The sequence below is a fragment of the Cynocephalus volans genome, chromosome 13 (genome assembly GCF_027409185.1).
Source record: "Cynocephalus volans isolate mCynVol1 chromosome 13, mCynVol1.pri, whole genome shotgun sequence".
In the NCBI taxonomy this organism is placed as follows: Eukaryota; Metazoa; Chordata; class Mammalia; order Dermoptera; family Cynocephalidae; genus Cynocephalus; species Cynocephalus volans.
In genome coordinates this window covers 12,510,273-12,534,522 of record NC_084472.1, presented here as the reverse complement: position 1 = coordinate 12,534,522, position 24,250 = coordinate 12,510,273, and the positions used below count along the sequence as shown (strand labels likewise).

Here is a 24,250-nt window from a genome sequence, read left to right as displayed (position 1 = left end):
CCAATCTTGTATTCTTGGGATATACCCAGTTTTGTCATCATGTGTAATATTTTTTATATGTTATTGGATTTGATTGGCTAAAATTTGGTTAATTTTTTTGTATGTCTGTATTCATGAAGGATATTGTTCTGTAGTTTTCTTGTAATGTCTTTGAGTCTTGGTATCAGAATAATGCTATCCTCATAGAGTTGAAAAGATTTTTTTTTTTTCTGTCATCTGGAAGATTTTATGTAAAATTTATTATTTTTCATTAATGTTTCATTGAAGTCAGCAGTGAAGCTATCTGGATCTGGAATTTACTTTGTGGGAATGCTTTTAACTACAAATTCGATTTCTTTAACAGATACAGGGCTATTCAGGCCATTCATTCCTTCTTGCTTGAGTTTAATAATTTGTGTCTTTCAAGGAATTTCTTATTTCATCTCAGTTACCAATTTATTGGTATAAAGATGCTCATAATATTCTCCTAATATCATTTTAATATGTATAGAATCTGTAATGATACCACTTCTCTCGTTTTCAGTATTGGTAATATGTGTCTTTTTTTTCTTTTTTTTCTCATTAGTCTGGCTAAAGGATTGTCAACTTTGCTAATCTTTTAAAAGAACCAGCTTTTGATTTCTTTAATTCTTTTCTATAGTTTTTCCATTTTCTATTTCATAGATTTCTACTTTTACCTTTATCATTTTTTTATTCTGTTTACCATGGATTGCATTTGCTTTTCAATTTTTAGTTTTGTAAGATGGAAGCTCAGCATTGATTTGAGACCTTTTTTCTTTTCTACTATTGGTGTCTAGTGCTATAAATTACCCTCTAACTACTGCTTTAACTACATCCCACAAATTTTGATATATTGTGTTTTCTTTTTCATCCAGTTCAAAATACTTTCTATTTTCCCTTTTGATTTTTAATTTAATCTATGGGCTACTCAGACGTGTGTTCTCTAGTTTCCAAATATTTTGAGATTTTCCACATATCTTCTAGCTATTAATTTCTATTCAATTCCATTTTGGTCAAACAACATACTTTGTCCTGAACCTTTAAAATTCATTGAAATTTATTTTATTGTTCAAAATAATCTTGCTAAATATTCTCTGTATATTTCAAAAAGATGTATGTTCTGCAGTTTGGGGGTAGAGTGTTCTATAAATGCTAATTAAGTCAGGTTAGTTGTTGAATTCTCCTATAGTCTCTCTGATTTTCTGTCTTCATATTTTATCAATTATTGAGAAAGTGATGTTGAAATATCTGACTATAATTATGAACTTATGTATTTTTGAAACTTTTATTAGGTGCATAAATGTGTAGGATTGTTATGTCCTTTTTATGAATTGAACTTATAATCATTATGAAACATCCTGCTTACTCCCTGGTAATATTTTTTGTTCTGAAATCTACCTTGTCTGATATTAAGATAACCAATCCAGCTTTCTTTTCATTAGTATTGGCGTAGTGTATCTTTTTTTATTCTTTTACTTTTAAACTACTTGTGTCTCTGTATTTAAAGTGGGTTTTTCCTGGGCAGTATACGGTTGTCTTGCTTTTTATTCCAATTCTATAACCTCTTCTTTTTAACTGGGGTGATTAGACCATTTACATTTAATATATATTTAAATATACAATCAAACATACATATAGTGTATATTTACATGTAAATGGTCTAATTACCCCAATTTATTATATTTATTTTTTATTTTTATCCCTTCTTTGTCCTATTTTCTTTTTCTTTTTTTTTTTTTTGGTCTTCTTTTTGGTTAACTATCTTTTTATGATTCCATTTTATCTGCATTATTGGCTTATTAGCTATAACTCTTCATTGTTTTTTTTTAGTGGTTGCTATAGAGATTATAGCATATATTTTTAACTTATCATAATCAACCTTCATGTGAAATTATATCACTTCACATGTAAGAATGTTGTAATACTATGCTTCCATTTCTCCACTCACAGGCTTTAAGCTATTGTTTGTTTGTTTGTTTGTTTGAATTGACTCATAATAGATTATACATGTTTATGGGGCACATAGTTGACTGTCAGTATTTGTGCACAACATGTAAGGACCAAATCAGGATAGTTGGCATATTCAACATTACAAAACATATCCATTTTTTATGTCCATTAACCAATTTCTCCCTAATGCCCTTTCCCTTCCCCTTCCCGCCTCTAATAACAACAGTTCTTTTCTCTCCTTCTGGAAAGTTCAATGTATTATTGTGTTTGTTGTTTTTTTCTTTGTTACTCTCTTTCTTTCTTTCTTTTTAGCTCCCACTTATGAGTGAGGATATGCAGTATTTCTCTTTCTGTGCCTGGCTTATTTCACCTGAAATAGTTTTCTCTGAGTTCATCCATGTTGCTATGAATGGCAGAATTTCACTCTTTTTTATGGCAGAGTAGTATTCCATTATGTATATATGCCACATTTTCTTCATCCAATCATCCATTTATGGACATTTATGTTTATTATTGTAAATTGAGTTGTGATAAACATGGGAGTGCGGGTTTCCCTTTGACATACTGATTTCCATTCCTTTAGGTATATACCTTTGAATCCTATGGTAGGTATATCTGTAGATGTTTGGGAAACCTCCATACTGTTTTTCATAAAGGCTGTATTAATTTACGTTCCCACCAACAGTGTAGAAGAGTTCCCCTTTCTCCACATCCTTACCAGCATTTGTCATTTTCTGTCTTTTTGATAACCAGTCTAACTGTGGTGAGATGATATCTCATTGTGGTTTTGATTTGCATTTCCCTGATGATTAGTGATATTGGCCATCTGTATGTCTTCCTTTGAGAAATGTCTATTCAACTCCTTTGCCCATTTTATAATCGAATTATTTGGTTTTTTTAACTGTTAAGTTGTTTGAATTCTTGTATACTCTGGATATTAATCCCTTGTTGTATACAAATATTGTTTGCAGTTTTTTTATTTGCAAATATTTTCTCCCATTCTGTAGGTTGTCTTATCACTCTGTTGATTGTTGCCTTTGCTGTGTGGAAGCTTTTTAGTTTGGTATAATCCCATTTGCTTATTTTTTCTTTTGTTGCCTGTGCTTTTGGGGTCTTATTCATAAGTCTTTGCCCAGTCCTACTTCCTGAAGTGTTTTCCCTATGTCTCCTTCTTGGACTTCCACAAAGACTGCACCATTTTGCAGTCCCACCAACAGTGTATGAGAGTTCCTTTTTCTCTGCAATCTTGTCAGCATTTATGATTCTCAGTCTTTTGGATATTAGCCATCCTAACTGGCATGAGATGGTATCTCAAAGTGGTTTTGATTTGCATTTCCCGAATGCTGAGTGATGTTGAGCATTTTTTCATGTGTCTGTTGGCCATTTGTATATCTTCCTTTTAAAGAAGTTTAAATCATGAGAAAAAAACGTCTTATATTTATCCACAAAGTTCTGATTTCCAGTGTTCTTTATTCCTTTTTGTAACTCCAAATTTTTATCCAGCATCATTTTCCTTCTCCTTAAAGAACTTCTTTTAACCTTTCTTATAATACATATCTGCTGGTGATAGATTCTTTCAGCTTCTATATATCTAAAAAAAGTCATTATTTTCTCTTCACTTTAGAAAGTTATTTTTGCTACATATAACACTTTAGGTTAACAACTTTTTCTTTCAAAGATGAATAGAGATACCCCGTCTTGGGAGGTTTCTCACCCATGCACTGAACAGTATTAAGGTAAATACTCTATTGGAATCCTCTCCTCTCCAGTAATCTGTCTTGAAAACTCTAGCTGCACTGTCCTCTGTGGATTCCCAGCAGTGTCTCATCAAGTCGGGAAGACAGCTGGATCCATGTGGGACCACTCCCCAGACACTCTCTCCAGTCAGTAAAAGGGGCAATCATAAGTCTCATTTGTTTCCCATATCTCATTCATCACTGTCCTTCATTGTCTGGTGTCAAATGTCTTGAATACAGTTATTTTATGTATTTTGCCAGTTTTTTAGTTGTTTCAGAGAGTAGAGCAAATTCAGTCATTCTTGTTCTGAAGCGGAAGTCATCCTTATAGGTTTTATTTGGCCTATAAGTGGAGCAACCCTGTTATTTAGCACTATTCTCTGGCTTGAAAGGTCATGGAATGTACTGGCAAAATACTGGAGTCATGGGGGAAAATGAGCATTCTAGGCAAAAGACCCAGATTGAAAATCACTTCACATCTCTCTCTCTAAAATTTGGGAGTTGGATACTATTAGCACCAATAACCCTTTTCAGCGTAAATTCTCTAATTTGACATTCCACCAGATTCCTCAGTTTTAGAGTAGTATTATGTATACGTGGAGACTCTTAGTTGAGGTTCGGGCCCAGTGTCCCAGGTCTTGCCTTTCTGGTTACTGCCAAATTCCTCAGGTTCCCCTATTGCTGTCATCATCTCCTCCTCAGAAACAGGAGATAAATGTGAATCACTGAGTGGCCCAGGTTCCGGCCTCCTGCCCCCATCCCAGCTCAGCTACCTTTCCTAGGGTAAGGTACTTACGATGTATCTTGCAACAATGTATGAAGAGTTGCCTTGTGTCTTCACTACTGAAAGTGTTAAAAAGGGACGTAGAAACTTCAAATTGCTTACTTCTTGGTTCTTTATTGACAATGTCAAATTGACAAATTGGCATTTGTCTTTGGTGGTTGTATAGAAGGAAGCTACTGGTCTCACAACAATCTTCTGGAAGGAGAATTCCAGAATGTTATTTTTCTGGTGTATGTATATTTGATACTTCCACCTATGACTTTGTAAATTATTTCTTAACTGTCTGGGATCTTTATGTAGATATCAACCAAATGAGAGTCAATGCTGCTGCAAAGATTATTTGCCTTCAGTGTCCCAGGTATTAGAGGAGAAAATTTTTCCTACAATAAAGGGCGGCAAACCACTTGTGGCCTCTTTCCCTCCCTCATCACCTCCTGACCCCTGCCGTTCCCTGGTTAAGCTGGTGAAGTTAGCTAACAGTGTTTATACATCACACATAATACTCAGACCTCACAACACACTTAATGCTAAGGGGAAAAAATGCAGGCATCGAAATGCGCTTATGAATAACACCTGACATCCAGCAGATCTGTGAATGGGCCGACTGAGCTGTAGGTATTGAAGGAAAGCACTGTTAATCTATTGTGAAAGCCACACCCCATTTCTAGAAACAAGTGCCTCAGTGAATAGGATTATCATACTTTTCTTTTTTCACCAATATTGTCTTTATTTCCATAAATGCCTCAATGCTGAGTTATTAAAATCTTTCTTGCTTCACTCATTAAAGCTCACAGCCTCATAACTGGGGGCAACAAGCAAGTGGAAGGGTAGCAGTGCTTTCTCTTTAGCACAAGGTCAGCTAAAGATCTCTTTTGATCGCAAGTGACTTAAAAATTGGGCTGGTAGTGATTTGTGCCTTTTCAACTAAGTGGGATGTTAAAACAAAAAGCCAAATTGAGGCAGCACCTTCTGACAGCCAGCTCAAGGATACAGACTTGGAAAGGCCTTTGGCAGTCAAACACGTCTCTTCTTTGCCAACCCAGAAGCTTTGGATCAAACCCCTCTCCTCACAGTTTCTTTGGAGAACCACATAGCCTAGTACCCACCCTTCATATTGTATTTGGCAAATAATCTCTTTCCTTTGCCAAGTTAACAATACCATGACCTAGCCAAGTTTTAAAGGTACACCTGAGTTTTAAAGGTGCGGCATTCATGCGTTTCAAATTTCAAAAGCCTGAAACCCAGCATAACTACTGCCTTGCGCCTTTCTTTCTTTCTTTCTTTTTCTTTCTTTCTTTCTTTCTTTCTTTCTTTCTTTCTTTCTTTCTTTCTTTCTTTCTTTCTTCCTTCCTTCCTTCCTTCCTTCCTTCCTTCCTTTCCTCCTCCCATTATTTCTCTTCTCTTTTTTTCCTTTTCTTCCTTCCTTCCTTCCTTGCTTTTTTTCTTCCTTTCTTTCTCCTCTCTCCATCTTTTCTTCCTTCGTTCTTTCTGTCTTTCTGTCTTCCTTCTCTACTTCTCTTTCTCTCTTTCTTCCTTTTCACATGTCTTTCAAGATAGTTTAGCTTGCAGAAAAAAACCATCTGACTCCAGGTCTATGGCCTCCATTTGACCAAAACCAAGACTCAATAAAAAATAACTGTTAGTGAGAACTCTTAGGCTTTTGTTAGCTACTTCGGGTTAGTAGCCAAGGAGTGACCTAACGCTCTGGTTGCTGAGGCTAAAGCAGTCTTTTCTGGGGAACATTCAGTTCAAGGATGTTTTGTTGAGACTCCAAACCAGGGTTCCTATAGTGACAACCCATCAAAGACATTAGCGCCTGTCCAGCTGGTACTCAAGGAGGCTGGCAATGTGCTGGGCCCTCTCAGAAGTTATCAGATGACAGCAAGTCCACAGTCATTATTTTCCATTTCCTCTCATTCTTTGATTTGACAAATACATTACAATTATTTGGGATGGAGAGAATCTTTATATAGAAAGCCTATTCTATTTTCCTTTATTTAAAGAGATCTTCAGGCAAAAGAACGATGAACATGGAGGATTTTAAATAACCAGTGGATGCCTGTTTTGAGATAGTTTTAAAACCTGGTGAGAGGACAATACCACATACAAACGGGGAGTAGGAGAGTTCCGCCCAGCTGCAGTTTTGAACAAGCGTTTCTTTATGCCTATGTTCCTCAGTGAACGTTTCTAATTTGGAAGCTGATCTGACAAGAAAGAGTAAACCTTCTTGGGGGGAAGTTTTAATTCTTGATTTCAACTCCTTTACCTTTCTTTTGATCTATTTTTTTATTTTAGATAATGAGACATCATGGGTTTTACATCAGTTAAAGGATGCCATTTCACAAAATACCGAGATGGCTGCACTTTCAAGGAATAGCATTTCCAGATCCCACATGTGTTCAGCCCTGACAGAATGCTGAGTGAAAAACATCTAAAGGCTCCTACAGAAAAGAAAGAACAGCACAGGACTAGCATTTTCCCCTTTGAAACTAGATTTAGTCCTCCAAAACAACCATTACGTGAAGGAGAGGGATAAAGAAAATAACCAGAGCTAGAGGATTCTGTGATGGAATGACTGAGTCTCCTTCAAATAAGTGTATGACTTGAGTCTTTCTAGCTGGATGCCTTGCAGATCCAAAGCATAAACATTAGAAAGATAATGACTAGGATTCATTTTTGTTCACAACTTATTCTGTGTAACCGCAGCCCCATCAGACAGAAGGGTTGAGAATGGCCTCTGCAAGTTTACCACCTTGGCGTTGATTTGTAACCTGCTGTATGGAAAAGTTGTGGGAGAAGGGTAGAAGAAGCTCCTCCAGTGAGAAATGCAAACTTGTTTCATAGAAGGAGCAGACAGCAGCAGCAGAGGCGAATGCTGACAAGTGGCTTTCCTCAGGCTGTTAGAACAGTCAGGGTATTGTGTTCGTACTGGTTGATCCAGTCTTTGGTTTCATGGTTTTCTGCTCCTTAGGCCAGAATATTGGCTGGCATTTTTCAGAAGTTGTAATTATTACACATTGTGCCTGCGGGGCATGAAGGACCAAAGAAGCTTCAAAACTGGAAATTGTGGGTTCAGAAACAGCAAGCCACTGGGTGCAGTTTTAGGTTTATACCATCAACCAGCAACTGATCAATTCTTTTTAAAAATACAGAAATTAATCTAGTGACCTCCTTCTGTGTTCCTATCAAAATTTTAAAACAACAATAACAACTTGATTGCACCCTTCGCCCAGAAGGAAGTTTGCACATGAAAGACATAAAAGTTTTGTAGAGCAGAACATTCTTTGAAAGCTCTGGGTGGAAGAAAGCACTTGCTTAAGGAACTTAATTGATAGAAACTAGCAGCTTAGACAAGGGCTGCCTGAGTTCAAAGGCACCGCTTTTAATCCCAAACTATTTTAATTTCACTTAACTTTTATTTCTTTCTGGGTGACTAAACTGCAAACTTCTATTAATCTACTGCCAAGTCATTTTTCTTAAGAAGGTGGATACTTTACAAGATCCATAGCCAGGAGACAGCTGTCAGGAATGCTGGTAGTACAGTTTTGTGAAGATAAAAACAGAGGCACAGGAAAGTAGGTCATTCTTTTTTATATGTGGAACAGATTCTGTTTCTGGCAAGTTTGCTCCAACCAAAAACAATAAGGGACCAGTGCTGCCTTGAGTTTGGAAATGTAATGCCTCTGGCAACACATGATCTTGGAGAGTGGAGGCTAATGTTTTCGTAGTTGGGATTTCGTGTCAGTAGAACAGCCAAAATGTCAACTGTTGCAAGGAGAGTAGTCCAATTTACACATATGCAGCTGGAGAAAAAGCTTAGCTTCAGAAGATGACATTTAGCATTTGGGGGATGAACAGGAAGAATGCAGAAATAGCCAACTGCAGCCAAGAAATGAGCGCTTGCTGGAAGAGCGCTTGCTGGAAGAACGCTTCAGCAGAATTGTTCTGCCTTTCATTGCTAGTGAAAGACACTTGTAACATCGCCTTCCGACTTTCACACTGTCTGGCCAGTTTTTTGTTTTATTTTGTGTGTGTGTATGTGTGTGTTTTTGTGGCCTATTTGAGAGTTAAAAAACTTACAAAAGTGAACAGGTCTGATACCTTCAACAGAAATGATTTCTGGAAAATAGCAAATAGTGAGATGGGCCAACTTTGGCTAGTTTATCTTCATAAAATTAATGGCCAGAATCAGAACATATTTGATTATTTTGGGTCTTTTAAATATCATTACACAATGTGGCCCTTTACCAATATCTCCCTCACCCCCCTTCCCTCCCCCTGTCCCACCTCTGGTATCCTCAGCTCCATTCTCTTCCTTTGAGAGTTCCAGGAGTTATTGTGGTTGTTGTGTCTTTCTTTCTTTTTTTGTTTTGTTTTGTTTTCTTTATTTGATTATTTTAACCATCCTATAACTAACACCGATCAATACTGGAGCCACATTTTTTCTTGACCTTTATTCTCTATGGAAAAAGTGGATTTATTGAGATAATTGTGCTCTCTCTTTTCTGTGACTGTCTTTTTACAGTCTTGCAAATAACTACTTGCCTGTATTCTTCTGGACATTCTTTATTTTTGACGGACCAGGGTATTAGGTTTAATTGGCTTTAATAGAGTGGTCCAGCATAGTTAAGAAAACAACACATACCTGGTATATTTAATGTTGTATAGAGCTGGCCTTATTGTATATGAAACATTAATTGAAAACCATCTGGCAAATAATTTTAAAATGGTATAATCATGAACTACTCAAAAAAAAAGGTACCACCTCACACCCATTGGGATGGCTGCCACAAAACACAAAAACAAAAAACCAGAAAATAACAAACGTTGGCAAGGATGTGGAGAGGCTGGAACCCCTGTGCACTGTTGGTGGGAATGTGTAATGGTGTAGCTGCTGTGGAAAACAGTATGGCAGTGCCTCAGAAAATTTAAAAAAGACTTACCATATGATCCAGTAATTCCACTTCTGGGTATATATCCAAAAGAATTGAAAGCAGGATCTCAAAGAGGTATCTGTACACCCGTGTTCATAGCAGCATTACTCATAACAGCCAAAAGGTGGAAGCAATCCAAGTGTCCATCGATGGATGAGTGGATAAACAAAATTTGGTACATGCATACAATGGGATGTTATGCAGTCTTAAAAAGGAAAGAAATTCTGACACATGCTGCAACATGGATGAAACTTTGAAGACCTTATGCAAATGAAATAAGCCCATCACAAAAGGGCGAATACTGTATGAGTCCCTAGAGCAGTCAGACTCATACAGACAGAAAGTAGAATGGTGGTGGCTGGGGACTAGGGTGAGGGGGAAGGGGTACTTGCTGTTTAAGGGGTATACAGTTTCGGTTGAAGAAGAAAAAATTCTGGAGCTGAACAGTGGTGGCGATCGTACAACAGTGTGAATGTGCTTCATGCCACTGAACTGTACACCTAATAATAGTTAAGAGGGTAAATGTTATGTTATGTATATTTTATCACAATAAAAAAATAAATAAAATATTAGGCCAGGAAGTGACCCTAAAGAAAAAAGTACAGAGTGGGGTAATAGTCACTCACTGCTGTCTTCAGTGAACTTCCACTCTCTGTCATTGTGTCCTGCCTGCTCCAGAGGCCAGTGAAGCTTTTTGGTGTGTTGTAAATTACTCCAGGCCCACCCCTTCCCCGGCCCTTGTCTGAGAAAGCGTTCGTTGCTCCTCTGTTCTTCCCCCGCTTCCCACGTTCCACGTGTCTCCCCTTCACTGTAGAGGTCGGCCAGAGAGACACGGGGCTCTTTGGTTGAGAAACACTGATCTCATGGATATCCACACAAGATGCTCAGACCGAATCTGTTAACAAGTTGTCTTTTAGCACCTCAGTGATAAAACCGTGGGAAGGAAAATTAAAGGCACAGGGAGGGCAGTAATGAAGAACTCTAAGCCGAATTTTGCCCCAAAGGCTTTGTACCAAGTAATAACGATGATCTATGTAACTAACAGATAGACGAACCCTTACCAGGAAAGGAGTTTTAATTTTAATGAAACTTCAGCCTGCTTTTGGGTAGTCTTACTTGGTAAGAGCTGCCCCTGGAAAAATGTGGCTTTGCAGGATTCATGATAGTCTTGGTCTAGGTTGGGTTGTGTCTTTTCCCCCATTTCTAAGCAAATGACACAGACCAAGATAAAACTGAATCATTTCCCTACCCATCACCAACCTGAATTTCAGGATATAGGCCACCCCAAATTTGGGGAGGAAGTTGGACAGGGCATTATACTGGCCTTGATAGCGCTACACTTTGTCCCATTTGTAAAATTTCTTCAGATATACTTTAATATTCCATATTGAACAAAGAGAGAGATTGTTCTTTATTTTATTTTTTATTTTTATTTTTTTGGCAGCTGGCCGGTATGGGGATCCCAACCCTTGACCTTGGTGTTACAAGGCTGTGCTCTAACTAACTCAACTAACTGGCCAGCCCTTGTGTCCTTTACTTTAGAGTGATGACAGTTAATATGCTTGCATCGAGGGTCTACCCCCATACCCCACACACACAGAAGATGAGACCCCTGCTGCCACACCCATCAAGAAAGGCAGAATGCAGTTTTGCTTTAAGGAAGGTCGTTGAACTAAAGCCCCTTTCTCTATTCTCCCAAGCTTCCGCAGGTTCACTCGATCCAACAGCGTGACAACAGCGGTACAGGCTGACCTGGACTTCCACGACAATCTGGAAAATTCTCTGGAATCTATGGAGGACAATTCGTGTCCTGGCCCAATAGCCAGACAGTTCTCCCGGGACGCCAGCACCTCCACAGTCAGCATTCAGGGTTCAGGAAACCATTACCACGCCTGTGCAGCTGACGACGACTTTGACACAGATTTTGACCCCTCTATTCTGCCTCCCCCGGACCCCTGGATTGACTCTATTACTGAAGACCCTATGGAGGCTGTGCAGAGGTCGGTGTGCCACCGGGACGGTCACTGGTTCCTGAAGCTTCTCCAGGCAGAGCGAGAGCGCATGGAGGGCTGGTGCCAGCAGATGGAGAGAGAGGAGCGGGAAAACAGCCTCCCGGAAGACAGTAAGTCACCACCGTCGCTGGGGTTGGGGCCACTTTGTGTTTGCAGACCTGGTGGCCTTCTTCTTTGCCAGCTTCACTTTGCAGCCTGGCCTCTCACACCCCCAAGCTAGAACCTGCCAGAGCTAGGCAGGTCCAGCTGGGTGTGCAGACGCTCCTGAGCTGCACGGTAAAAAGAAAACCACTGGGCACATGTCACACCTCCCTAGCCCTATGTCCGGGATGTGTCTTTTCTCCTCCAAAACATACCCAGCTCAGCGCGGAGGTGGCCTCATGCCTCTACTATGGTGCCTCTTTCCAAGATGGTCCAGAAATGTTGCTGATTCTCAGAGATTCAAAATCATTCTAACTAGTTTCAAGGTCCGTAGCAGTTGGACATTTATAGTCTTTACAGTTCTTTTTTACTCTCATGAACATACAATAATAAAACAAGGCTGATAATGTATAGGCCAGGGGAACCGACAATTATTTGCATTCATAAGCCTGTTCAGCAGGCACTTTCTCTTAGGTTTGAGAGAGACTCGAGTAACACAAATTCCAATTTAATGGGTTAAAATAAATGATGAAAAAATAAATAATGGATATCATTTTTGAACACCATTGTTTTCCAACTTGGCCTTTTAGTAACCACAATTCCTATTAGCGATTTACAAAATAATTACCAGATTACCTTAATTCTGAGGCACATTTGACACATTTCAACAGTTCTGAAATCGGGATATAGTTTACAATCAGTGTGTATGTAATGTTGTGTGTTTATTTTCCTCTGAACAACTATTATTAAATTAATGGTGGATTTTCCAACTGATGATATTTTTGAGTCACAGAAATCTAGTAGTAGGCATTAAAGCCAGCTTCATTTTTGTGAGGGAATCATCTAGAAAAGTATTGTTATGATGTAGCTTTTTAGACTCGTTTTTAAAATTACCACTTAACTTTTTATCATGAACATTTGAAAACTTGCACAAAAGTAGAGAGTTTCATGTAATAAATCCCGGTGTACTCATCACCCAGTTCAACAACAGGCCAGTGTTATTTTCTCATCGTCCCCCATTTGTTCTGTTATTTTTGCCAGAGTATTTTAAAGAAAGCCCAAAGCATCAGGTCACTTCTCTATGTAGCACACACTGTTAAAGGACTTTTAAAAACATAACCATGCATTATCAACCCTAATAAAAATGACAATAACTTCTGAATAATTAGATCTCATGTCTACTGTGAATCATGTTAAATAGGTTTACTAAATGCACCAAACTAGTTGTGTCAAGGAGCAGTGAGTTTTTCCATAAGGGAATTCTCTTTTACGAAAAGTCTGGAAAATAGCAGTGAGCAGGTTTGGGATCTCCCACTGTGTCTATTCTCTCACTCACAGCTCTTCTCTGCTCATTCTCCTGCTCGAACCCTATCGAATGACCAACTATCTTATTTATTGTCTTTATGAGCAAGTTAGGAAATTCATAAATGGGTTTCTGTAAAGTTTCTTTTGCTCTTTTTTATTATGAGTGCACACAAGTTGGACAGAAAAGTAAATCTCCTTGACATTTGTCCCTAACTTTTAATACCACTGCAGACTCACCTGAGTGCTGACCCGCAGCAGAAACAGCCTTTTCCCCAGTGGCAGGTGGATGCGGCACCACGCCGCAGAGGTGCACGGGGGAGGGTTTAGCAGGAAAGTCTCGTAGTTGCGTCATCTCACTCTCTGTTGCCCTGTGGTCATACCCACCATGTATTGCATTTTCCTGGGAAAAATGCCCATGTCTGAGGAACAATGGCGTCTGGTGCCCCTGCTCAACAGGTCAAGCTCTCTTTCAGTTTGCAGTTCTCTCAGTTCATTAATTCGGGACTCCTTCTAGTTCCCAGACTGGCTTGCAACAGTCGGACCCAGAGAGGCTGCTCATCTGATGTTTTCTTTTAATTAGATTTATATTCTGAAACTAGACCTATTTCTCTCAACCCGACTTTATAACAACATGTGAGGATAGTCCTTGTATGAAGATTTAGGAAAATCTTTCTTGAGACAAAAGGAGCTATGAAAACAAGTCAATGTATCTTAATACAATGACATATATATGAAAGGTGAGAATAGTGTAGAAAACCAGGTTCTCCTGTGTTTGTGATGAAAGAAAAGGACATTTATATTTTGAAATGTACACTATAGGTAAAATCCCAAAATAATGTGCATTAAGGTGGTGCTCAACCATTTGTTGTCCTGGCCTGGATTGAGTGTCTCTCTGGTGCTTCTGTGATACCCTGCGCTTTTGTCTATAGGGTTCTTCCAACATTATTTTATAATGATATTATTAATAATAATAGTCTATGTAGCTCTCTCCTCCACTAAAAAGTAAGCTTTCTGAAGGCAGAAATTATTCATCTTTATATCCCCAGCTTCTATGACACACGGTAGGGGACCAGTGAATATGTATTTGAGTGCTTGAACTATTTTGAAAATTCTATTTTACAAAAGCATTTTACTTAGCAAAATCTTTCTTCCTAATTAGCTAAAAAAAATATTCAATAAGTAACATTTTAGTTTATTTGGGCTGCTATAACAAAATACTAAGGTCACTTAAAAACTAAGGACTAGGTAATTTATAAATAACAGAAATGTATTGCTCACAGTTCTGGAGGCTGGGAAGTCCAAAATCAAGATGCCAGATTCCATGACTGGCAAGGGCTCACTCTCTGCTTCAAAAATGGTGCCTTCTTGCTGCATCCGCCCATGGTAGAAGGGGCAAATAATGTCCCCCCAGGCCTCTTTTATCAGGGCACTAATCCTATTCATGAGGGCTCTTCCCTCATGACCTAATCACCTACTTGTAGGCCCCACCTCTTGATCCTATCACATTGGTGATTAGGTTTCAACTCATGAATATTGGATAGCTGCAAACATTTAGACCATAGCAAGTAACTAACAGTTATTATTGCCAAAAGCTGGAACGAGTATTCCCTCGTGAGATGATGAACTCTTCTGATCAGGGAAAGGGTTTGGCAGAAAGAGATGGGCACCTGCCACAGAAGTGATGAAAGGAACTTCTGTGTGGGTCAGGTGAATAGTCTGGATGAACCCCGTGTGTCCCTTCCAGCTTTCAAAACACAATTCCATTCCACAAACACTTGAAGGCATTCTCTATTTTTTCATGCTCTGAGAGACACAAAACAGGAGCTTCAAACTGTAAGGATTCCAAAATTGTAAGCAGTGCAGTGGCAAACTCTATGCCCAGGGCAGAGTCACCAATTTCAAATGAGACAAGTCCGAATCAGTGAGAATCTGACCATAAAGCAACCTCCACAGTAAGAAAGGAGAGTGTGAGCACATGGAAGAGTATTTATCTTGTCCACACAATACCCTTGACTGTGGGCTAAAAAGACTTTGACAGGTGCTGTGTTATTTGCCCTCAGAACAGCGCTCTGGCAGTATCTTGTCCAAGGTCACAGAACGCAGAAGTGTCTGATAGAACAGATACACCATGAATAACATTTGACAAGATAATGATACTTCGTGTTGCTTGGCAGTCTTCTCCCTGAAGCTCTCCATACATATCTGTCCCTGGTTCCTTGGCAACCACAATTCTGTTCTGATAAGTGGGTCTGGAGTTGCAGAGGGCCTTTGTTTTACTAATTTTCAGATTCAACCTTTTCTTTTTTTTCTAAGAGGGGTGGTAAGGAAGAGAGGCCAATCCCATTTGGAGAGCACAGCCAAGTTCTGAATAACCAGCTTTTGTTTATTTGTTTTTAAGTCTGTGTATACCAGAAAAAAAAAAAAAAAATAGCTTTGGTAAATGGGTCAGGCACAGATACATCTATCTCTTGGCCAACCCACTTGAGGTGTTTTTTGGGTCCTCGTATAGGACAAAGGTGACTCCTTAACAAAATCCTCCCAGGAGATCTGGTCTTCAAAGTCATTATGGAAAGATAAATAGGATAGAGTGAGAGAAAGGAAGATTCCAATCATACTTAATTTATGTTATGGGGTACCAGAATTATCCCAATTTTAAAATATTTTTAAATGTTTGTTTAAGGTATATAATGCCTTTGGGTTATACACTTAAAGTTGGCTAAAAAGGTAAATCTTATGTATATGAGTATTTTACCATAGTGAAAAAAAAAAAAACCTTCCCCCCAAAAGTGACGGCGAAGGTGGGAGAATAACCACACTCTCATCATGTTCATAAGAATGTAAAATATTTTGTTAAATGTCTTTCCAAAAAAACAAAAAACCAAGTTTGGAAATGAACCTATTTATTTCATGAGAACTGGAGGTACAGATTTGGGGCGTGGGGTAGTTGTAATCATCTTTCCCTATTAGAGAGTTGAAGAAAAAAGAGTCCACCCAACTTTAAGTATCTACTCAGTTATCAATCATTTTATCACATCACTATCCTAATTCTGACCACCTCTGCCTAGGGCTATTGTTTTTGGCATTCCAGGGATGGAAAACAGTTTACCTGGGACTGAGTAAGTGTGCACAGAAAGGACAGACACCTTTCAAGCCAGCACCTAGAGTCGGCAGCCTCAAGCTATCTTTTGGAAAGTATAACTATAAATTCTTTGAGTTGTGCCAGCTATTATTTTCCCTGATAAAAGCAAAGCAGAGCAAAACTTCAGTTCTTGTTTTAAACCTTCCACCCTAACAGTCGATAGTAGGTTTGGGGCTTGATAACAAAAGAATGGAACTCTGCAGTGAGTGAGGTTTCCTCCGGCTGTGGCAGCTGACAGAATGCTTGTTTCCTCGGCACTCCAAGTAAAATGATACAAGCTTTTCTCAGACAATGAAGCCCTTGTGTGAAACAGCTGTCTCAGGGAGATGGCTCAGTGCTATTTGACAGTGGCTTGTATGTTACATAGATACGTCTGGTATTATCTAACCGGGTATGAAAACACCAGATGGAACTGAATGCTTCCAACCAGGAATGCAGTCTATGGCTGTGGGAAAAAACACAGGCTCGGGTTTCAGTGGCCCTAGGATGAAATACTGGTTGATTGTACTTCGACACCTATCTTTGCCTCCTGAATTGTGCACAACTTATATGTAGAATTTTCAGACTTTATCTGAAATGAACTGATAAACCTAGAGCGTGTGCAGGAGGCAGATTAATTCCACTTTAATCTTGCCTGGTAATGGCATACAGTTAGTGAAACTTGGCTTTCGTTCCCCCACAAGGCTTGTGAGCCTTGGCAGAGAACGCGGGGCTGGGACTGAAACCTGAAATAGGGTTTGCCTGGTATCAGGTTTGGTTACGGAAGCGGCGCACGGTCGTCATTGTGACCGGGCATCTGTGCAATCTGCAGGCTCCGTCGGCCCGGGGCTGCCTGCGCGGTGTTTGCAGCCTGCGAGGCGGCGGCCGGCAGGCAAAGCCGCACCCGGGAGCTCTGCAGCTCCTCTGCCTCCAGCCCGTGTGTGTTTCTGAGCAGGGGGCGGTGGGCACCTCGGAGCTCCCATCGTACTTTTGAAGTGACCCTTCAAAAGGTCTCGCCCCGCCCCACATACACATTGCACAGTCTCTTTTTATAAGCTCCGGCCAACTTGAAATTAGCGACCACAGAGGAAGTGGAGGTAATGAAAAGGGAATCGTGTGTGATGTGCCTTATGTTTAACCATCTGGAACGCTCCATTCATTTTGCTTTGCACGCACTGCTGCCAGGACATGAGAGAGCATCGTCCTGTGGGTGCGCTTGTTGGGGTGGCGTCTCCAGTGTGAGGAGGGCACCAGGGCATGGAGAGGTGATGTGGCAAACTGAAGGTAGAACCAGCGCGAAACAGGTCTGTTCCTGGGCCAGTGGTGTTTTCATTATTCCAGAGACTGCAGAGAAGGGAGCAAGATCTCTGATCGTTTTCTCCAACAGTACCTATTTCTGTGGACTGTAAATACAATGGACTTCAAACATAGTATACAGTTCTTTTTTATTACATTACAGAGGGAAATATAGATTAATTCCATTTCATTCAACTTGCTCAAAATGTCTTTATTTATCTACGTGATGTATATGATGTTACTGTTTCATGGCTGGTGTAAGTTTAGATGTGGATCAAGAGCATCACCATCCTTTAAGAGTTAAGACTCTTGGAGGCGTCTGGGCTAGAAAAATTAAAAACTTGCTCCTTAAAAACAAAACGATATTTTTTTCCCTGAACCCCATAGAAGCCCTGGTTTTAGTCTTTGGGAACATAGTTCTACTTGAGAATTCTATTCTTTATTCAATAGCCACCATGTTCCAGCTCCTTGAAAAACAAGCAAACAAACAAAAAAAACACACTCTTGTTAAAGGCAGAGCAACCACTGTGAGTCAGGAGTGAAACAGATCTGTGTTTTCTGCAGAGACGTTTCTTTGACAGGAGCTCTGGATCACAAATGTGTTTAAGAAGCAGCTGCTGGTCAGTAGGCTGGAGAAATTCCTTGCCACAAGGACACACTTGTAAATAAGAATGACTCCAAATGGATAATCCCAACTTGATGAAATCACACAGTTTCAGACTGACAGATCCATGACTTATTTTTTTAAAATAAAATTTTTGTATATTTGAGGTTCATGTGATGTTATGGGATACATATAAATAGAAAAGTGGTTACTATAGTGAACATATCTCTCATCTCACATAGTCACTTTTTTTGTGACGAGAGCAGCTAAAATCTACTCACTGAACAAAAATCCCTCATACGAGTACAATACAATTTTATTACTTCTAGTCCTCATGTTGTACATTGGATCTCTACAGAGTTCATCCTATACATCTGCTATTTTGTATCCTTTGACCTGCATCTCCCTGTTCCCCATCCCCTCCCCCGAGTAACTACTGTTTTATTTTCTATCTTTGTATATTTGACCTTTTTTCAAAAAAAAAAAAAAAAAAAAAAAAGATTTTGTATGTAAGTGAGATCATGCAATAGTTTTCTTTCTGTGTTAGGCTTATTTCACTTAGCATAATGTCCTCCAGGTCCATCTATGTTGTGGCAAATGGCAGGATCTCCTTCTTTTTTAAAGTAAATAATATTCCATTGTGTATATATACACAACATATTCTTTATCCTTTGTTTTCATATCTTAGCTACTGTAAATAATGCTGCAATGAACATGACAGTGCAGATATCTTTAGGAGGTGGTGATTTCATCTCGCCTGGGTGTACACCCAGAAGAGGAGTTGCTAGGTCATGTGGTAGTTCTGTTTTTAATTTCCTTAGGAACCTCCATACTGTTTTCCATCGTGGCTGCACCAATCTACATTCCCACCCACAGTGCACTAGGGTTCCCTTTTCTCCACACCCTGGCCTACATTTATTTCTTGTCCTTTTGATAGTAGTCATCCTAACAGGTGAGGTGACATCTCATAATGGTTTTAATTTGCATTTTCCTGATGATTAGTGTTGAGCACCTTTTCGTATACCTGTTGTCCATTTTTATGTCTCTTTGGAGAAATGTCTGTTCAGGTCCTTTGCTCATTTTTTAATAGGCTTATTTGTTTTTCTGCTAATGAGTTGTAAGAGTTCTTTGGATATTAACCCCTTATCAGATATGTGGATTGTAAATATTTCTTCCCAGTTTGTAGGTTGTCTTTTCATTTTGTTAATTGTTTTCTTCGCTGTGCAGAAGCTTTTTAGTTTGCTGTAGTCCCATTTATTTATTTTTGCCTTAGGAACCAGACCTTTTGGTGTGATATACAAAAATATCATTGCCAAGGCCTATGTCAAGGAACTTTTCCCCTGTGTTTGCTTCTAGAAGTTTTATGGTTTCAGGTCTTACATTTAGGTCTTTCATCCATTTTGAGTTGATTTTTGTGTATGGTGGAAGATAAGGGTTCACTTTTATTCTTTGGCATGTGGAAATCCAGTTTTTCTAGCATTTATTGAAGAGACAATCCTTTTCCCGTTATGTTCTCTTGGTAACTTTGTTGACAGTTAGTTGGCCCCACATGACTTTAAAGTAGGGGGATGGACCCACTTTTCAAAATTCCTTTTCCCTCCTTCACCCTTAAAGTCTACAGGTGAGTAAAAGAGGTCAAAACCTGAGCATCGCCTTCTCCTTCCTCCCCCCCCATCCCATTTCCTTCCCCTTTCTCCTCTCCCCTTCCCTCCCAACTGCTCTGCAACAACGTCCTAGAACGTAAAAAATAATATTAATAAAATTATTTTCTTTAAAAAAAAAAAGAAAAAAAACTTTTGGGGGTGATGAATATGTTCATTAACTTGGTCATGGAGGTGATTTCACAGGTATGTACATGTCAAAACTTATGGTATTGTATACTTTAAACATTTCAGTTTATGTTGTATGTCAATGACCTCATTAAAACTGTTTTCAAAAATCCGACAATAGTTTTCCAAAATAAATGGAACACCTATTTACTTATTTTTTAAAAAAACCTGAGTGTAAAGACATTTAATTCACCCACAAACACGTTCAACTTATCCCAGATGGCTTGGCTCTTACAGCCACTACAACTGGCACTATAAATGACAACCCGGGAGGAACAATAGCCTAGCTAAGACTATACCAGCTAATCAGTTATCACTGTAACATGAAAAGTGGAGCTGGACACAATCAAATCTTAAAGAATCAGAATGCTTAAGGCCTAGAATTCTGCAGTCAATTTATTTTTCTGGTTGACATGGAGTTTGTAGGTGACTCAAGTTCATTTCAAAACTTATTCCTTCAACAGGATACCAGGAGTTATATGGGCACACTCTATGCCAATGAAGAGTTCACGGGCTGGTTGGAAATCAGACATATAAATAGATCATGCTGGAAAGAATGAGGAAGGGGCAGAGACAGCTATGCCCGGGGATTTGAGGAGCGATGAGGAGAGAGAGGTTAAAGGAGATAAGGCCTTCTGAGGAGGTACACCTGAGCTGAGTCAGAAGGATGAGGGCTTCAGTAAGCAAAAGGGGAGGTGCTCACGTAGGGCACGCCGGGGAGGAGGCATCCTCAGCTTAGTGTTTAGCATGAGCAAAGACACTGAGGAGGGAGACGGCTTGGGGACTTGTGAAACTGTGGGTGACTGAAGCACTGAGGGAGGGAGTGAGCAGAGAGAAGACCAGACAGCTTGGCCCCACTGATGGAAGCTTAGCTCAAGGGTGGTGGGAAACCAAGGAAAAGTTATAGGCATGGAAATTTCACGGGATAAGAAAACCCTCTAGTTCCCTTAGTAAAACCAAACGTCCAAGATTGTCAGGGGAAGGAGTCTGTTTGTACCGTGGATAGGGTGATGAAGCCTTGTAGCCAAATTGTAATCAACTAGGGAATCCTAACAGGAATATGGATTTGGGGAGACAAGAGATGTCAAGCTACTGGTTAGATATGCTCCTCTAAAGCTTAAGGGATCAGTATACAGTGGAGTTACAGATTTGAGAAACATAAACATAATCTAAAAAATAGTTGAAACCAGGAGAATGGATGAGATCACTGAAGGGAAATAAGGGAAGCAGGCAGGGAAGTGGGCTTGGGATTGAATTTCATGTTCAGTATTTACGAGGTGGAGTGAGAGAAAGTCCATAAAGAACAGAGAAGGCAGCATCAGGGAAGTACAAAGTGAGCCAAAGAGTGTGGTGTTGTGAGAGCCCAGGCAGCTGAGTTTTCCTTGTGCCAAATGCAAGAGTCCGGCAGGTAAGGAGGCTGGAGAGAGAACGAGGCTTCAGGGAGTGGAGACAAATGGGAGCTGAAGAAATGACAGAGCAAAGGCATTCTACCCTCCAGAGAATTGGGGATTTAAAGCAAATGTATGAGTTTACGAGAGCTGCCATAACAAAGCACCACGGACTGGGCAGCTTAAACAACAGATGTTTATTTTCTTACAGTTTCGGAGACCAAAAGTCCAAGATCTAGGTGTTGGCTCCTTCTGAGGCCTCTCTGTTCGGCTTGCAGATGGTCTTCTTCTCTCTGTGTTGTCACACGGTTTTCCCTTTGTGCATGCCTGTATCCAAATTTCCTCTTCTTATAAGGACAGCAGTCATTGGATTTGGGCTCTCTTCCTTATTGAACACGTTTTAACTTAATTTCCTCTTTAAGAACCCAATCCCCAAACAGAGTCACATTCTGAAGTACTGGGGGTAGGTAGGACTTCAACGTATAAATTTTGGGAGAACACAGTTCAGCCAGTAACAGGAGAGAAGAGGAATTTTATGTTAGCTGGAGAAGAGCATGAGGCTGAGGAAGATTTCTCCTCTCTTAGAAAGGCAGAGATTTGAGGAGGCTTCTAGGCATCTAGCAGAGGAGCAAGGATTTCAGAGAGAGGGACTGGCTCACACGGCAAGTTCTGAGCAGGACGGAATCAGGACAAGGACACAGGTCAATGGGAAGAGTGGATGTGGAGGAGTTGTCAGGGTGCAGGCAGTTGGAAAGGTTTAGGGGGCTGCGTGTGGGGCAAGTATTAGGAGAGACAGAAATATTTGTCTTAGTCTATTTGTGCTGCTACAACAAAATACCACATTGAGTAATTTATAAACAATTGAATTTATTTCTCATGATTCTGAAGGCTGGGAAGTCCAAGATCAAGGTGCTGATGGGATTGGTGTCTGGTAAGGGCTATTCTCTGCTTCCAAGACGGCACCTTGTTGCTCCATCCTTCAGAGGGAAGAACGCTGCGTCCTCACGCAGCAGAAGGGACAGAAGGGCAGCAGAGCACTCCCTCCAACCTCAAGCCCTTTTATAAGGGTGATGATCCCATTCATGACTTCATCACCTCCCAAAGGCCACACCTCTTAATACTGTTGCATTGGGGATTGAGTCTCAACATAAATTTTGGAGGGGACACCGTCATTTAAACTATAGCAGTATTCATGCCTGATTCCCTCTGTTTTCTTCCTCTTACAGGAGGAAAGGTTGTTGTTGAAGAGGAGGGAATAGGGGTTGAGTTGAGAGTGAATAAGGGTCAGGAAATGAGGGTCAGAGAGGGAGGAGACAAGAACATCTCAAGGACTAATGGGCAACAGTGCAAGATCAGCCAAGTTTGGAGACCCCGGCTTTATAGTGGGTCTTTTTTTTTAACCATCAGACCACATGGTAAGCACTATTTGGAAAATAGGGTGGGAATATAACTCTACAGGCTAAAAGGATTTATCTGGCATGCTCTTTGTACCTGAAGGTAGACCTCGTTTTTCAGTAGAACCTGCCATTCCCGAGGAGGGTTCTTGCTCTTTGTTTTGCAGTGAGTCTATTTTCTAAGCAAGGCTCTGCTTGGGTGCTCTAGTGACCAGCACTGGTTAAGGTCCTATCTCCTCTTGTGTGTCTTTGTCACCCAGTAGCTAGTTGGTTCTGACTCTGATAGTATGGGGAAACTATGCCAGATTATACAGAGAGGCACTAAAATCGAAAGGAAAGAAATCACACCCAGTGGATAAAGAAAATGTGGTATACACATACAATGGAATATTATTAGATCTTTAAAAAGAAGGAAATCCTGTCATATACTGTAACATGGATGAACAAACCTGGAAGACATTATGCCAAGTGAGATAAGGCAGTCACAGAAGGACAAATACTGTATGATTCCACATCAGGTATCTAAAATAGTCAAACTCATAGAAGTGGAGTCAAACGGTGGGTGCCAGGGGCCAGGGAAGAGGAAAATTGGGAGTTGCTGTGCAGAGAGTATAAAATTTCGCTTATGCAAAATGAATAGGTTCTAGAGATCTGGGGCACAGCCTTGAGACTATAGTAAACAACACTGTGTCCTGCACTTAAAAATTTGTTAACAGGGCAGATTTCAGGTTAAGTGTTCCTGCCACAGTGGAAAAAAAAAAGAGAAAAAAAAAAAAAAAAGAAAGAAAGAAAGAAATCACACCAGATGGCTTCCACCTCAGTAGATTCAGACCCAGTCTTCAGTAAGTGCTGAGAGAAAAGAGCACAACTGGGCTGGGAGTCAGAATACAGGGATCCCTGGGGAAGACCCTTCCTAGTTTAAGGCCAAATTTTCTCAGATGAAATGCAGTGTCTGTGATTGAACAGAATTCCTTCCATTTAAGAAGTGGGCACCTCTTGATGAACTCCCCCACCGTGATTCTAAAAACCCCTCACTCCACAATAGATGTTTAAGGAGAATCATAACAGAGAGGACGGGCCTGGGTTAGTTCACCACATAAAGGCAAGAGGATCTTTTGGAAGGACATCACTGTTTTGCCTTTGTGAAAATGTGCTTGCTTAAATTACTACCTGGTATTTGAAAACACTCCCAAACACTTTCTAATATCAGGTTGGGCTGTTTTGGGGATTCTGGATTTTTGGTTTGTTGTTGTTGTTGTTGTTTTGGCGACTGGCCAGTACAGGGCAGGTTGCTATTTTATATGCATGGGAATAGCCCACACTGCAGCCTGTCTTTCATTTACTGTTTCTCCTATATTATCGTCTTTACCTGGCATCCTTGAGAGCAGTATTTTTCCTTCCACCCTGCTGCAGGTTGGTATTGAACGTTTTAGAGTAGTTTCAAAAGGACATCAAGATGCTGCTTTCCTTTTTGTCTCATTTCTTTACTTTCAGTTTTTTCTTTCTAGTTTTCTCTTCCACGGTGTTCATCATTTATTATTTGTTAATTTCTTGCTTCCTCTAGGCGTTTGTAACAAATATGAAATTTACTTTCAGGAAAAAAGAATTTATCTCACATATCAAGAGAGTGGCTAATGGAAAAAAACAAAACAAAACCAAAAAAGTCCATTAGAACTTCTTTCTTAAAATTAAAGTGAGTAGTTCTCTGGAAAAGAAAGTGTGGACAGAAAGGAAATATGAGTTGTCCTCTGCTTGTCCC

General features: G+C 39.9%; 1 protein-coding gene across 14 annotated transcripts in view; it reads left to right on the top strand.

Annotated features, from left to right (window-relative positions):
• Positions 1-24,250, top strand: part of DLGAP1 (DLG associated protein 1) — a 309,572-nt gene that overhangs the window by 275,910 nt on the left and 9,412 nt on the right. For all 14 annotated transcript variants that reach the window (XM_063076525.1, XM_063076524.1, XM_063076537.1 and 11 more), the window contains one exon: positions 11,105-11,526. In XM_063076525.1, the coding sequence (XP_062932595.1) occupies positions 11,105-11,526 (422 nt within the window). The remainder of the gene's footprint in view (positions 1-11,104; positions 11,527-24,250) is intronic.